Source organism: Xiphias gladius, chromosome 18 (assembly GCF_016859285.1).
Source record: "Xiphias gladius isolate SHS-SW01 ecotype Sanya breed wild chromosome 18, ASM1685928v1, whole genome shotgun sequence".
Taxonomy (NCBI): Eukaryota; Metazoa; Chordata; class Actinopteri; order Istiophoriformes; family Xiphiidae; genus Xiphias; species Xiphias gladius.
In genome coordinates, this window is record NC_053417.1 from 16069571 (window position 1) to 16084710 (window position 15140).

A 15140-nucleotide genomic window follows, 5' to 3' on the forward strand; every position below is an offset into this window, starting at 1 on the left:
TTCTGACACTGCATCTTCCACCATGTCAAGGCCCACAAATAGGAAACCTCAGGAGAACAATGATACTTGACCCGGAGTGTTCATCAATTTAAAAAAAAAAGGGCACACACACTGAGTAGAGACGGGAAACTCTGGGAAACATGAATCAGGCTTCCCAAAAAGCTGTGTAAATGAATGAAAAGTGCACATAAAACTCGATGCATCTAATTTTATAGGCTTTTCTTGATAGCTCCCCTATCATATTGTGCTGGACAACATTTGTAGCTAATATCCATTATATAATAAAAGTCAATATCCTTCTTACTAGTGCTCTATATTGGTCTGGCTTACTACATCCAAGACATTCCAGTGCTAGTAAGCTATTTACTCAGGCCACTGGCCAGTGGGCAACTTACCACCACCCTCCATGTAGATGACAAATACAGCTCCTATCTGATCGACTGGGTTTGTCCCACCACAGGCAGCTTGTTGAGAGTACTGCATGAAACCACCAAGTGTAACTGACAGACACACATGACAGGACATGCCCCAGTCCACCAGCTAACAGACCATGGAGCTGCTAACTGTTACTTTGACTGGAGGCTGGTCTGAATTAGAGCCCCTCGCCACCTCTGCAGACCTCAGACCCTGATCCAAACCCAACTCCTGTATAAATCTGATCTGGCCATGTGATTTTCTGAACCCTGACATGTGTTTCTTTTCAATGGCCAACTTAGCCTATCTCTCACTCTTTCGCTCTAGCTCTGCCTTTCCTGCTCTGTCTCAACCCACGATGAATTAACTCACTTTTTAAGGAAGAGATGCACGTGGGCGTGCCCCACCTGTGCAGAGTTAACTCTGAGCTGATATATCACTATGTTAACGCTCTAGGCTTCACAGACAAGGTCTCACCTAAACACAGCTGTGAAGTTTTTATGGATATGTCAACCAAACTTTAACATCAAACCCATTCATTCTGTTGGCTGCATCATCAGAGATAGATACTGCTTTAACTGATTACCCTGTTAACAGCTGGTAGTATATCAGCCATACAAAGATCACTTGCCTAATATCCTCTGAGAATCCTCTGCAGATATCTGACATGAGTGAGCACATGAATTTATCATCTGCAGGAAATTGTAGACATAATAGCGTGCAAGAATTATGACATGATATGAGCAGGTGTGTGTATGTGTGTGTGCAGATGTAGCGGTGCTGGTGGTATATACTAGCTGAGAGGTCTAACTGGCTTTATCTAAAAGTCCTTAGATAGTATTAAAAGATCACATGGACTGCCAGACTCTATGTAGGTATGACCGTTTGAGGAGAAGCATATCCAGATGTGTGCTAGTATGCAGTATGCATGCGTGCAGATGCCTAATGGCCCACAGTGACTTTCTCCGATCACACGACACACACAACACACACACACACACACACACACCACAGAAAAAGGAAACATGAAAGCTCTGTCAAAAGAAACTCCTCAGGCCTCCTCACAGGAAGACCCCATTACAGCGTGTGCATCGATAAAAATGGTCCCCCCATCTGCCCTGTGGCTCCCGATAGCCATCTCCTCCCCTCAGTGGGTTCTTACTCAAGCTTCGCAGGTCCGACTGTATAACTGGCCCCCAGAGAAACAACATAATGGAGTTAAGGAGCCTGTTTTTGCTCCGGATAAAACAAATTTACCCTTACTTAATGCCAGATTCCCCATATTGCTGGTGGGCACTCACATATTAGCATGTTATGTTTTAAATGGATTCAGTAATGGCAAAATACTAGTGTTTGTGTGTCTTTGCGTGGGAGCATATTAAATCATTTGACTAAAGAATGACAGGTCTTCACCTGTCTGATGTGTGGTTCTCAAACAGTGCCAGAAATTAAACTGCTCTCTTTTGAGACTTTGATGTGATTGTGATCCGACTTGACACACAGAAGGACTCGGACATAAACATAGACCACCAAGGCTTTTGTACAAATTCTACTCTTGCATTTAAGATCAAGAACGCTTATGATTTTGTTTTGCATTGCAGAAATGTATGTTTTGTAAATAAAGCTTAATATGGCTTGACTTTTTTTTTTCTCAAACCATATTATTTGTAATGAAAAACAGCAGGTAAGAGAGATAAGATAAGATAGATTTTTTTCATCCCAATTAAATTTTTTGCCCCCAAGATGCCTAGGTGTAACATACTACATATACAACACCTACTCTATAGAAACACATAGAAATACATTCAGAATAAAGGGAGGTGCAAAGTACACATGACAATGTATGAATAGAAACGTAGGGCATTGGTTTCTATGTTAAAAATTGCAAACAGTTAAAAAGCTCGACAGTGAAGAGCATTTATTTTACAATACTACTGCTTTGCTTGAAAAAAAGATATAAGGTATAAATGTAGAAGAAAAATGACAAAAACAGATGAATTCCCTAACAGTACTAGGGGTTGCATCACGCTGCAAGCAGAAACCATAACATCAGGAGCAGCAGTTAACAACAATAGATTTACTTTGTCAAAATACTGTAGTTAGCGTTTAACCTTCTGTCAGTCGACGAACAGTTACAGCTCTAATAATAATCCTTGCTAGTGTTCATTAATGAGAAAGGAGTTACACAGACCGATGTCCACCAGGAGGAAGGACATCCTGTGGTGAACAGTGGTGGTGTCAGTCAGTTGCTGAAAGTGTTCCAGTGTTCATGCAAAAGCCATTATGGAGGTGAGAGACATTGATGATGTTCTATAGCTTGAACACTGGTGTATGAGCAGTGGGAAGGTGTGAAGCATTATTATCATTCCCTCTCTGTCCTTGAAAAAAAAAAGCATCCATCCTACAGTTTTTAATGGAAAATTATGCACATTTCACAGTTATCACTCTGAACATTTTCTGAAGAACTTGACTTAAATGCACACCCTCTCTGCATGTAACACTGCATCTGCCACATAAGGATGCAATAGTATGATGTCTTTACCCTGGGAGTTGAACTGGGAGCCTGTTTTTCCTTTGCAGTTGGAGCAATCTCATCATGACATTATAATGTGGATAAATGGCCCTGACCTGGCAGACTCTGCTCCATCACTGCTGATGGAAGAGAAAAGTCATATTTTACTTCTTGTGCAACTCTGCTGGCAATCAGTCTGAATTACAAGGCCGTGCACCAAAACAGGCTTTGTTTTTTATTGATCGGCCTAAAAGCAATCCTCATATGACAGTGAAAGAAACAATATGCCATATATGTTGGTGTCACAAGTGGAAGAGTGATATCTTTCACCCTCCTTAGATCTGTCTCTCTTGACCTATCATTTCAGTGGCTCTAGTCAGCCTCAGGATCAGCCTTGATCCCCACTTGACCTAGAAACCCCAGTAAATCAAACACCTTTGGACTGCAGTACATTGGTACAGTATGACATTTGCCCAAAACCTTAAAATAAAATATGAAATTGTGGAGCCATTCAGATGGCTGTGGTTACCATTTTTTTGGCAAGATTGTAAAGCTGTTGTTTGAGGGTTTGGTTTGAACTTTGTCAGCTGAAATTTGACATCTAATTTTGAACTCAGTGCAGTGGAGGAGTCATAATGAAGTATGAGGATCCTTTAGTTTATCTACTTTGTCTAACCTACTAATGCTGAGTGTGGGAACCACTTAGAATCAAGCTTCTCCCTGCACACTGAGTTTACATAGTGAAGTCTGAGCCTGTTGTCAGTGTCTCTCACTTTAAAAACAACAAACAGCCTCGAGGGAGTAAAACTAGCTACAGTTAAAGTGCTCAACATGCTCACAAATACATGCACGGACAACATTATGTGCAGTGGTCCCTCTCACTGTGAGGGATAAACACTCACAACACATGTGGTGTGGTCCAATCTGTTTACGATTTAGCCTCTGGCCTGGCCAGGGTCGTGGAGGTTATGTGTGTGTGTGTATGTGTGTGTTAGTGTCTGAGTGTGTTAGAGAATGTGTGATAGAGGGATCACAGGCGAGCTGGCCACTGCTTTCATAAGGAAAAAGCAAACATAAATGTTAGACAAGCACAATGTTGAGTTTTTGGTAGGATGAATAAGTTTTTCTTCCACGTATCCTGCTTTCTACTAAGAAAGGGACGATATTATAGATTAAAAAAAAGAAATTCTATGAGTTTTTCACCTTCTCTCTCATTCGCTCTCTCAGCCAGTAAATTGTGTTGATAGTCTCTGTGGTGGGATTGACATTCTCGGTTAGTTACGCTGTGTGATCCTGCTGGTGGTCGGTTCATCTTTATCCTCGTGGGAAAAGTCTCCACCCAAATCCACAGCTATCTATCTATCTATCTATCTATCTATCTATCTATCTATCTGTCTATCTCATATTTACACATGTGTGAAGCACTGTAAAAACATGTTCGAATTGATTAGCCCCCAAAAACGTAGATGATTACTATAAAAATGATAAGATCATCATTATTATCTATCTATCTATCTAGAAAACACTGTTTCCTTTATTCTGATTTTCCCTTTTATCGTCTCTTCTTCTTTCTGGCACACTTCTCTTCTTTGTTCACCTGTCATACTCCACCTCTTCCCAGAATGACGCATGTTGAACCCCTCAGAGAGGCTAGGAGAGGTCGTACCAACCCTCCTAACAGTGCTAAGCCCTGGCTACTGGGGTTGCAGCTGTTCCCTGGACCCAACTACTGGCAGGTTGCAACGCCCTTCTGGCGAACATAGAGCGGTCCACGAGCCCTGGGATACATGCTTCTGAATTTACCCGCTGGGATATTTCACAAGAGGCCAGCTGGGAAGTCGGTGGGAGCCAAGAGGAAGGTGAAGGGGTTGAAGGAGAGCGTAGATAGGAGAATTAGAGGAGAAAGAAATGATATGGGTAACACATGGAGAAGGATTAAAGAAATGAGGGTTCTGGTTTGTGTGTGAGAAAGAGGGAAAGACAGAGAGTCATAGAAAGAGATAGTGGGACAGTGTGGGTAAACTCTAAGAAGAAGGATTAGATACATACGGGCATACGCTTTGTTTCCCTTTGTTCTCTTAAATCACTAAATGCAGTCAAGATTATTGAAAATTAAATGGAAATGCAATACAATTAGTGTCCAATACTAATAATACTAATCAATAGACTAAAAGAGTGGCACATATATGTTGCCATCAGGACGCATTATTTGTCACATCTCATTTCACTTTTATGCAGATGACAGAGTTAAATATCTCTGTCAGGTCCTCTGAGTTCAACAAGCTGGCCACACTACAGATGTGAGAGCTGATGTGAGAGACTGGATGTCATAAAACTTTTTGCTGTAAAATTTCTGACAAAACAGAGTTCTTGATCTTCCGACCTGAACACCTCCAAAAACAAATCCAACCAACCCCGGCCCCTTACCCCAGATATCAAAGGTACTGCTAAGAAGTTGGGTGGAATTTTTGAACTTGACTTCTCCAATCATGTTTTTACCAATTCAGGAAAAATTTCCAAGATCCTAGCAATGTTGGCTTTTCTCAGTACTGAAATAATTATTCACGCTTTCATATCTTCACGCCTGGATCATTGTAATGCTTTTTCTTTTTACTTGCCTCAATGCTCAAGATGTAGCTCAGCTTCAGACTGTGCAGACCTTTGCAGCCAGGCTCCCAACAAAGACCAAATGTACTTCTCACGTTACCCCAGTTTTAGCCTCTTTGCACCGGTTACCAGTTTCTTCATTTTAACATCATCCACATTACTTACAAGGCTTTACATGGCCAGGTGCCAGAGTACATCAATGAATTTCTAACTCCTTACTGTCCCAACAGACCTCTTAGATCTACTGGGTTGAGGCCTGGTAGTCCAGATTAAAGTCAAAGGGTGATGCAGCCTTTGCTGGACCGGATCCTCGGCCTTGGAACAGCTTTCCAGTTAGTATTCGGTCTACTGACACGACATGGTCTCAGCTTTTGAATCCTGTCTTAAAACACATTTTTATAGATTCAACTTCTTGTCTGACAGCTAGACTTACTTGTCTCAAGAATACAGCTCTCTTGTGTGTCTGCCAGATGTTATGTCTATTTTAATTGTTTTTACTTCATGGATAATTTTATATGTAATGGTCTCTATGCTGTTGTTTTCATATGTGTGATTGTATTTTGTTGTTGTGTTAATATCTGTGATTAACCTGTGATTTTTCCCTCACTGGAAAGTACTTTGTGCTCCCATCTTGGAAAGTTTTATACAATTAAAATTATTGTTATCATTATTGCCTGAGACAAGTGAATTTAAGAAATATGACAATATTACATTGAGAATTACCTATTAACTGTTAAATCACCAATTACATTTCTAGGAATTGATGTTAGAACAATTTTTTAACCCAAACAGTATATACTTAATTATTTTATGCAATTAATAAAGCCCAAATTAAGGGTGCCAGGTCCCAAAAACAAAGATTTGGGTCTTTGTTGGAACATTATATTAAGATAGTCAACAGTTATTAACAGGCAAAAAAATCACTCAGCTGAGAGTAGTCAATGTATTCTCTCACATAGGAAAAAACAAAAAGATATTCATGAGAACTGTGGGTTTTATTACCTAAAGGTGACTAGAAAACAACAAATATTTGGCCTTCTACTTAATATAAAAAACACAGACAGTCAATTGTAGTACAACAATATTCACTGGCCAGAAAAATAGTCCCTCCAATTCATTCCAACACCTGGAATTAAAAATATTTTGTCAAACAAGGTTTTGACCTCAAACTCTGGTAAATTTAGTGGCAGGAGTTTGTGCTGTTGTTGTAGTTACTTGGGTCATGTTGATGTGTGCGACTAATGTTTCATGTTCTCTCAAATGCATGAGAATAATATTAATGAAGATTTAAATATAAGTTTCACACAAGTCATATTCTTGCAAGTCTTATACTGTATTACTTCTCACTGTTTAGTGACCAAGATCATATGTGAATGGTATATTTTTGAGTAACTGTTTGCTAAAAGCTTTGCGATACACATGCTGTAAAGCTGCTAGAGTGTATGCACATTTCCAAAACCTCATACTGCAAAATGACTGAAAATGGTCAATACTGAGCCTATCCAAGTTTTGTCATATAGCTGGGGAGAGAGAGACCCCTACTGGAAAGTTATGTTTTTAAGTAATAAAACAAACCTTAAATTGGAAGAAGTAGCATCTTTTTCTCATAAAGTCATAGCCATAAGAGACATTTTATAGACCTGTGTTTTAATCCAGGCTATAAATTACATAATTTCCCTTTTGTTTTAGTCACCTTCCAATCACAAAGTCACTATTTCCTCATGGACTAAGTTTGGGTGAGGTGTAGCACTAGTCAACTAGTCCCATGGACGTTTAGTTCATGAGTCCTGTTTTGACTGTCTTTGTGCACCTTTTAGTTCATGCTGGCGAGTGCCAGTGTGGAGAGCTGCATGTCGTATTGCAAGTTGCTGGTAACTTGGACTAACTAATTACGGATGTATTGACTTGAATATGTGTGTCAAAAATAGTATTTGACCCCAAGACGTTTTAAGAAGTTTTGGTACAACTTTATGCTAGGGCACCATTCATAAAGGGTTCATAAGCTGTTAATTTATAGCTTTATTAAGGGTAAAAACATTTAATACTTTACAGATCCCTTATAAACCATTATAAAAACAGCTAGGTGAGAAATCCTCCCCCCACATGACACTTTGTCTTGTCTCTTTTTTTTTTTTTTTTTTCATTAAGCAGACACCTCCAGTGGACTGTTTGACCACTTCTCTTGTGAAAAGGGGTGCAGGACAACAAAATCCATTTATAAATGTCGTAATAACAATTACAGCTGCAGACTCGATGGATTGTAGAACCGTTTATTAATGATTTATTAATGTTTGTATTTCCAGGTGACTGACTAACTTTTGCTAATGGCTGATAAGAATTTGAGAAAGCCAATAAATCTTTATTAATCACATACTACCATTTATAACTGGACACTTGATGAATTATTACAAAATGTGAAACCCTAAGTACATATTAACCATTTACCAACATTTATAACTACATTATTATACCACACAGTCATGTTATTAGTAAAACATTTTATTTAAAAGGGACACACTGATGCTAAAGAATCTTTATTTAAATAATAGATTGGGAACTTCTTAAAAATGTAATAAAAACAGCTCTTAATCAACATATATCCATGTTTCACATCTAATTAATTGTTCTCTATACATTTGTACTAGATTAAGTTTTACTTGAATATCAACAGCCTTTTCCAGAAGACAAGTGGTCAAACAGTCCATTTGAAAGGTCTCACTAATGAATTAAGTAGCTTCCCAGAAAGACAAGCAACGTGTTGGGCTGGAGGAGGATTTTCCACAACCTGGCAACCCAAAGGCTGTTTTTATTAATTGCTTATAACTGATCTGTAAAACATTAGTGAATGATTTATTAACCATTAATAAAGCAATTAATTACAGCTTATATAAGGCACCTTTATAAATGTACGGTCCTGTATCAGAAGGTGGTACCAAAGTTTTGATTTAGTCCAGACCTCTTATCCTCACTGAGAGTTGGAAAAGTACAGCTATATTTAATCACACGGTCATGTTCTCACCCTGTTAAAAAATCCAAAAAAAAGATCTTAATGAAGATGTTAATGATTTTAACCCGAGCTCCATGAACCTTGTCACACATGTGAAACTTTCCACAGTGTTCACCTCTAGATACCGAATACAAAAATGTATGGTTCTTTTTATCCGCAAGCTCATTAGTTTAGCAAGTTTATTACCTTGTCTCATCCTCATCTAGGGTCAAACAGGCCCCATATAAGAGGACTGATTGCATCTAGGACGACCTTCTTCCTCTCTGTTTCTCTCTCTGTCTCACACACACACACACACACACACACACACACACACACACACACACACACACACACACACACACACACACACACACACGTTGGTTATGGTATTCCTCTGTTGGACCTAATGGCTTCTAGTGTTCAAAAGATATAGCCCTAACTCACACTGACAGGAAAGATTAACACACAGGACTTGAACACGAGTGGTACAAGTCAGAGGTCAATACACAGACAGAGATGTAAACTGCTCGATGGTTGTTTGTGTGTGTTTGTGCTTGTGTATGTCTGTGTCTTTGAGAGTCAAAGCTCTACAAAGTTTTGCAAATCCTTTGTTGTAACCCAACAGATGAAATACTGTGTATTTCTGTTGAGTGTGTACATTTGCTCAAATAAAATTTTACATACAGACTCACACACACACACACACACAACCAGAACACTGCTACCCAAACTTGTAACCATATGCATTATTGAGTAGTTCATTTTTCTGAGGAGTACAGTTGCACATGTCACTTTCATATATTTCATACTCCTCACGTCTGTCTTCATTGAATCATCCAAGTTTCATTTCAGATTTTTATATCCCATTTCACAGCTATCATAAATGTTTCTAATTTTACTTTTCTTTTACTCGGTTTTTATTTTTAAGCCTTCTGTGTTGCATTTGTGAAGCAAAACGCCAAGACATATTCTTTTTACGCTTGCATATTTGGCTAATAAAAAAAGTTCTGAAATATTTTTTGTTCTGTCTTGAACACACAGCATGTTTAAGATCTACCCATAGATTTTTCAATAATGTTTAAATCCGGGGCCTGTGGGGACCTTTCCAGAAGCTTCAGCTTGTGTTTCTTGAAGTAGTTCATGGTGGATTTTGAGGGTCTGCTTTGGATCATTGTCCTGTTGTAGAAGCCAGCCTCTTTTCAGTTTCACTTTTTTGACTGACTACAGGACATTTGGATCCAGACTTTGTTGATATTTATTGGAATCCATTCTTCCCTCTGTCTGTACAACATTTCCTGTGTCACTGGCTGTCAAACAACCTAAAAGCTGAATATTTCCACCCCCATGCTTAACAGCTGGCAAAGAGGGAGTCACTCAGCACTCAGTACTTAGTAGGCTGGCCAAACTTTTCCACATGCCAGTTAGTTTAATTTGTTTCTATTTTTTTAAGTTAATGAAATAAAAAGTAGTAATTTGCATGACACTTAGGTTAAAGGTAACACTTCGAGGCGTCACCTTCACGTCTACCCACTTTGAACGATACAATATTTATGTGAGAGAAGTTAGATGACACAGGTAACGGCATTTTGCTTCTGCCTGACACGTTGACAAGAAAATATGAGGGAAAATCGCTATAACCAGTATAAAATGATGTGACTTTAAACTCCGGTACAGTAGGTGTCGGTAATGCACCTCTGAACTAGCTTGCCAAAGAGAGGAGGAGGAGGCAGAAGAAGAAGAAGAAGAAGAAGAAGAAGAAGCAGGAAGGCGGAAAGTACCGTTTGTTTGTTTATTCTCTAAACGCAGACAGTTTATTGGTTTCTTAAATAATACTTAATATTATACTTACATATGAGGTAAGAGAGATGCCTGTAAGTTACACGTACCACCTAACTAGAGCTCATAATATTTAGCATAATGAAATTCAGGGGCTCTGAATTGGCTCTAAAGCTGTACGATGCTACATAAGGCTGCTTTGTTTTATTTCTAAACGGCGGTTTATCCGGCTGAGCCGAGGTACGTTAATGCGGTCATGTTAACACATAAACATAACATATCTGTTGTAGCAACGATCACGGTTAACGCAGAGAAAACCGGCCCCATTATTTACTGTCGCTTACTTTCTCTGTTGTAGCGAAACATTCATAGAAAATATTAAGTAATGTTAGCTTGGCACGGAACTAGTGCTGCAATTAACTATTAACTTTTACATCATCGATTAATCTGTATTTTCCTGATTTATCGTTTGTTAATCGTTTGTCTATAAAATGTAAGGAAATTGTGGAAAATGCACGTTGTACCTTGCCACAGCCAAAGGAAATGTATCCAGATTGCTGGCTTTATTCAGCTAACAGTTTACTATTAACAGTTTAGCCACTTTATTATCCCATATGACGAACAAAAGCATAAAAATTCTCACATTTGAGTGGATGAAGCAGCAAAACGTTGGGAATTTTTGCTTGAAAAATGACTGAAACCATTAACTGATTATTAAAACAGCAGCAGATAATTTTTTTGTTGATCGACTAATCGAATAATAAACTGATCATTGCAAGTCTGAGTGCTAACAGACTTAACTAAACCCTCATTTTACGTTTAACTATTTGTTTTGAATATCTCAATATGCTGCAAGTCAAAAGTTAAGCTAACACACTAACTTGGAACAACCCAACTTTGTATTAAGAAATTTTTACCTCTGTTGTGAAGCATGCCTTTATTTTAAGCCTTGATACTTTACATACATGAGCATACTTATTGTAACACATTTCACGATGCAAATAGTGAAATGTTGTATTATTTATGATAGTTGTATAAATAGTTGTATTACAAATAATACAATGGTCCAGCTATAATTCCTCCATTCATAAAGGTTATAATTTTCAGTTTTTGTTGAAATTGTTTTAGAGAGGTGCTATTTGGAGGATGTAGGTTGTGGTGCTGTTGAACTGTACTGTATTATACAGAGAGGTGTTTCTGTTATTTAGCTTAACTTCGCTGATATAAATGGGAGGGACAAAATAATAGAATCATCTGTCAGTATAATGCGATACAGTTCAACAGCACCACAAACTAAAAAATTACCCTATAGTTGAATCAACACCTCGCTAAAACAATTTATACAAAAACTGTACTTAACAAACTCCCAACTGAGAGTACAAAGAAACTGAAAAAAGGTAAACAAAAGAGAAGAAAATGGTCCTTCCACCCATGTGGAGCATTGAGAGGAAAGGACACCAAAGCTCATCAAAGTCTTCAAGTTTCTCTTTCAAGGCACATCTTATTTTTTTAGGTGTAGGGTACTGCATTTCTGCAAGCCACTACTTCACTGTAGGCAGACAAGCTTTTTTCCAGAGTCTGACATTGAGTTTTTTAGCTGTGACTATCTCCTTTGAAACTATCTCCTTTGAGATAGTCACATGAAAAAGGGTTATACGGTGTCTCAGGAAACACAGGTTTGTTTGCAGCTCCGAATTTTTTTTCATTACTTATATATGTCACTTTACAAAAAAGTTTATTGTCATGTGCATTAAGAGGGATGTCTAAACAGAAGAAATGATATCTTTGATGTTTTTAATTTTTTTGTGAACCCAGTGATGGATCCAGTTCACCCTCTGGAAACACTGCATGGGATTGGTGATCATGATGGTGTTGATGTCACCTCCTGGGTGTCAGTGTGTCCAAGAGGCCTCTGGAAAGTCCAGCAAAAGCGAACACGCAAGGAGGGTCAACAAACTGTGGCTTATTCTGGAGATGTTACATGTCCGTTACTATTCTAACATTACTTCATTCCTCAAAATAAATGAACCATTTTCAGTTCATATTTTTGGAATAGAAATATGTTAAGTATCTAGTAATTTAGCTCACATAATGTTTCTGTCTCTTCTAGCATCTTCATCCGGTTACTTTCCAAGGCTGGGTTCACTGTGTCGAGTCCGAGTGCGGCTCAAAGCCAACATGGATGAAACCGAGAGTTCAGTATCTGATCATGGAAATGAAAAGCTGTCAGTCCAACCTGACCAGACGGTTACTGAAGTCACAGAAGCAGTGGAAACGGCCTTCCCAAGGTGTCAGGACTCTGTGCTGCAGGTCCTGCTGGGTGACTGGACTACGCTGAGGCTGGGGGAGGGACAGTGTGATATTACAGAAGCATGTTTAGAGGGGATGAGAGCCGGAGAGAAATGTGAGGTAAGAGTGAAGAGAGTATAGAGTAATAATTGAGTGTTACGTTTTTACAAAATTCTCTGCAAATTGTAAGTACTAACTGACAAAATCACTCATTAGGATTTTTGTTTTGTATATTTGAAGAGTATGTGATTTTTGCAAATTTTGTGGTATATACTGATATTGTAACATATTCCCATCGGTATCCTAAAATATATTTTTGGCTTTATTGCCCAGCCCTAATCCCTATAAGAAAATAAATACATTTACAAAAACCCCTTCTTACATTTTATTTCTTCTCTATATACTTCTCTCTTTCATAATCAGCCTGTGGTAACATTCATATACATTCATGTACATACATCATATTCTGAACATTGCTTTAGGTACATATTATAATATATGAAGGTAGATGGGCTTAAAGTGTCATTTTTATGAAATGGTTCCCTCAACACATGAAAATAAAAAAAAATGGAACACGGATAATTTGCTGAGGTATTACAGGGTATTTTTGAGTACTTTGAGCTTGTATATGTCACCTGAAATATTATCTCTTCCCGCTTGTATGCACTCAATTATGTCAGTAAGCTATTTTGTTTTAATATCAAGGGTGTCCAAAGGTACTCAACACTGATCAGTCATTACAGCAGAAAAACTAAAATTGTCATAATTTGTTATAGTTTGAAGATTTGACAGAGAAGAGCAAAAGTGACATTGTTGAGCAGATGCCTGAAAAGAAGCCAAGGTTAGGAGAGTGTCAAAGAATAGAAATAGAAAATCAGGATTTTCCAAATACTGATTGTGGTAACAGTTTGCCCATGCTTCCTTACATAAAGCTCACTGTGTAATGGCTGTTTCTCTTGCAAACTCCACATGTATTCTCATGTTCTTTCTATTGTTGCTTTCATTTTAATTGCTCTTGGTAAAAGCTAAAATATTAAATGCACAAAACCTGGCATTATGCATGACATTATTTTCTTATAGTTACTTTTTTTTCTAAAAATGTAAAAATTAAAGTATACAGGAGGTGTAATCGATGTGTTTTGCTACTCAGATACTACTTTCTCCAGTTGGAACTGGACCAGATGTCTCTGTTTCACGACCTGCAGAGGAACATCTGCCTTTACGTGCCACAGTTGAACTCCAAGCTTTCACTCCAGGCAAGGAATCCTGGGAGATGTCTCCTGGTGAAAAATGGGAGTGGGTGAAGTCACACAAGGAGAGGGGTGGAGTGAGATTCAGGAGTGGGGATGTGTGGGGAGCTACAGACAGCTACAGCCGAGCCCTCAAACTCCTCATCACTCTCTATGGCCATGTCAGAGAGCTGGAGAAAAAAGGACAAGAGCATGAAGCAGAGGAGCAGAGAGACACAAGCAATGTTGATAAAACACAGCACCTTCCCTCAGCTAATGAGTTCAAAACCATCAAAGCAGAGCTTCACTCCAACCTGTCTCTGTGCCAGCTCAAACTGAGCCAACCAGAGCAGGCTAAGGCCAGTGCAACTAAAGCCACTGAGCTGGAACCAGCTGGGGCTAAAGCCTGGTACCGGCTGGGACAGGCCTGCCAGATGGTGAATGAGCTGGAGGAGGCCAAGCGGGCGTTTAGGAAACTGCTAGAGCTACAGCCAGAATCGCCTGCTGCTTTGAAGGCACTTAAGGACATAGTAAGTAGAGAGAAAGAGACAAACGCACAGTTGGGACTGAGACTCAGCAAAATGTTCAGCTGAAGATGAAATATTATCAATTTATCATCAGATATTATCAGCACAACGGTATGGTTTTTCCTCATTATTCACCAACTACTGTACTTAAGTACATTTTGAAGCGCATCTATAGCCACTGGCTCAGCTCAAATGTAAAGCCATTAATCTATTGAAGCATGTTCTTCTCCCAACACTTTGCTGCTTGTGTGTGAGTTTCCTGAATGTAACTTCAAAGTAAAAACCACATGTCAAAAATATATTTTTGCAAAAATTACTGTGCTTATCTGGGGGTGTTGAGTGCATGAGATTATGGAAGTATTAAGTCATTAAATGTAACTAAGTACATCTACTCGAGTACAGTGTTTGAGTACAAATTAGAGGTACATCTATTTTACTTGAGTATTATCTTTTCATGCCACTTTATGCTTCTATTCCACTACTTTTCAAAGGAAATATTGTAATCTTGACTTCACCATAAATATTTGACAGCTGTAGTTACTAGTTACTTTATAAATTCAGACTTTACATTCAAAACATTACCTCATTAATCATTAATCAATCAGTCGATAGTCAGAAGTTCATATAAGTAATTTTTCCCTGCAAAAATGCCAAAGATTTCATGGTTCCAGGTTCTCAAATGTGAGGATTTGCTGCCTTTTCCTAGTAATTATTTTTAAATAATTTTATTAAACGATGAGAGTGAAGGCATCACCTGGGCTCTGGGGTAATTGTTATGGGCATTTTTCACTTTTTTC

The 15140-nt window shown here is 38.5% G+C and overlaps 1 protein-coding gene across 5 annotated transcripts; it reads left to right on the forward strand.

Annotated features, from left to right (window-relative positions):
* The first annotated feature begins 10203 nt into the window (after positions 1-10203).
* fkbpl (FKBP prolyl isomerase like) lies at positions 10204-14917 on the forward strand. Of its 5 annotated transcripts, none has more exons than XM_040152007.1 (4): positions 10204-10296; positions 12114-12281; positions 12409-12707; positions 13738-14916. In XM_040152007.1, coding segments are annotated over exons 1-4 (1140 nt in total). In that variant the 5' UTR covers positions 10204-10295; the 3' UTR covers positions 14410-14916. The 5 variants fall into 5 exon arrangements, with proteins under 5 accessions (XP_040007941.1, XP_040007942.1, XP_040007943.1 ...); XM_040152008.1 differs by having other exon boundaries at positions 10282-10378; XM_040152009.1 differs by lacking the exon at positions 10204-10296 and adding an exon at positions 10303-10538 and having other exon boundaries at positions 13738-14917.
* Positions 14918-15140: the final 223 nt, after the last annotated feature.

Bases quoted from the DNA above. Each gene is read 5' to 3' on its own strand.
- fkbpl (XM_040152007.1), top strand. The intron at 12,282-12,408 runs GTCCGTTACTAT...TGTCTCTTCTAG, and splicing joins TTATTCTGGAGATGTTACAT to CATCTTCATCCGGTTACTTT. The intron at 12,708-13,737 runs GTAAGAGTGAAG...TTTGCTACTCAG, and splicing joins GAGCCGGAGAGAAATGTGAG to ATACTACTTTCTCCAGTTGG.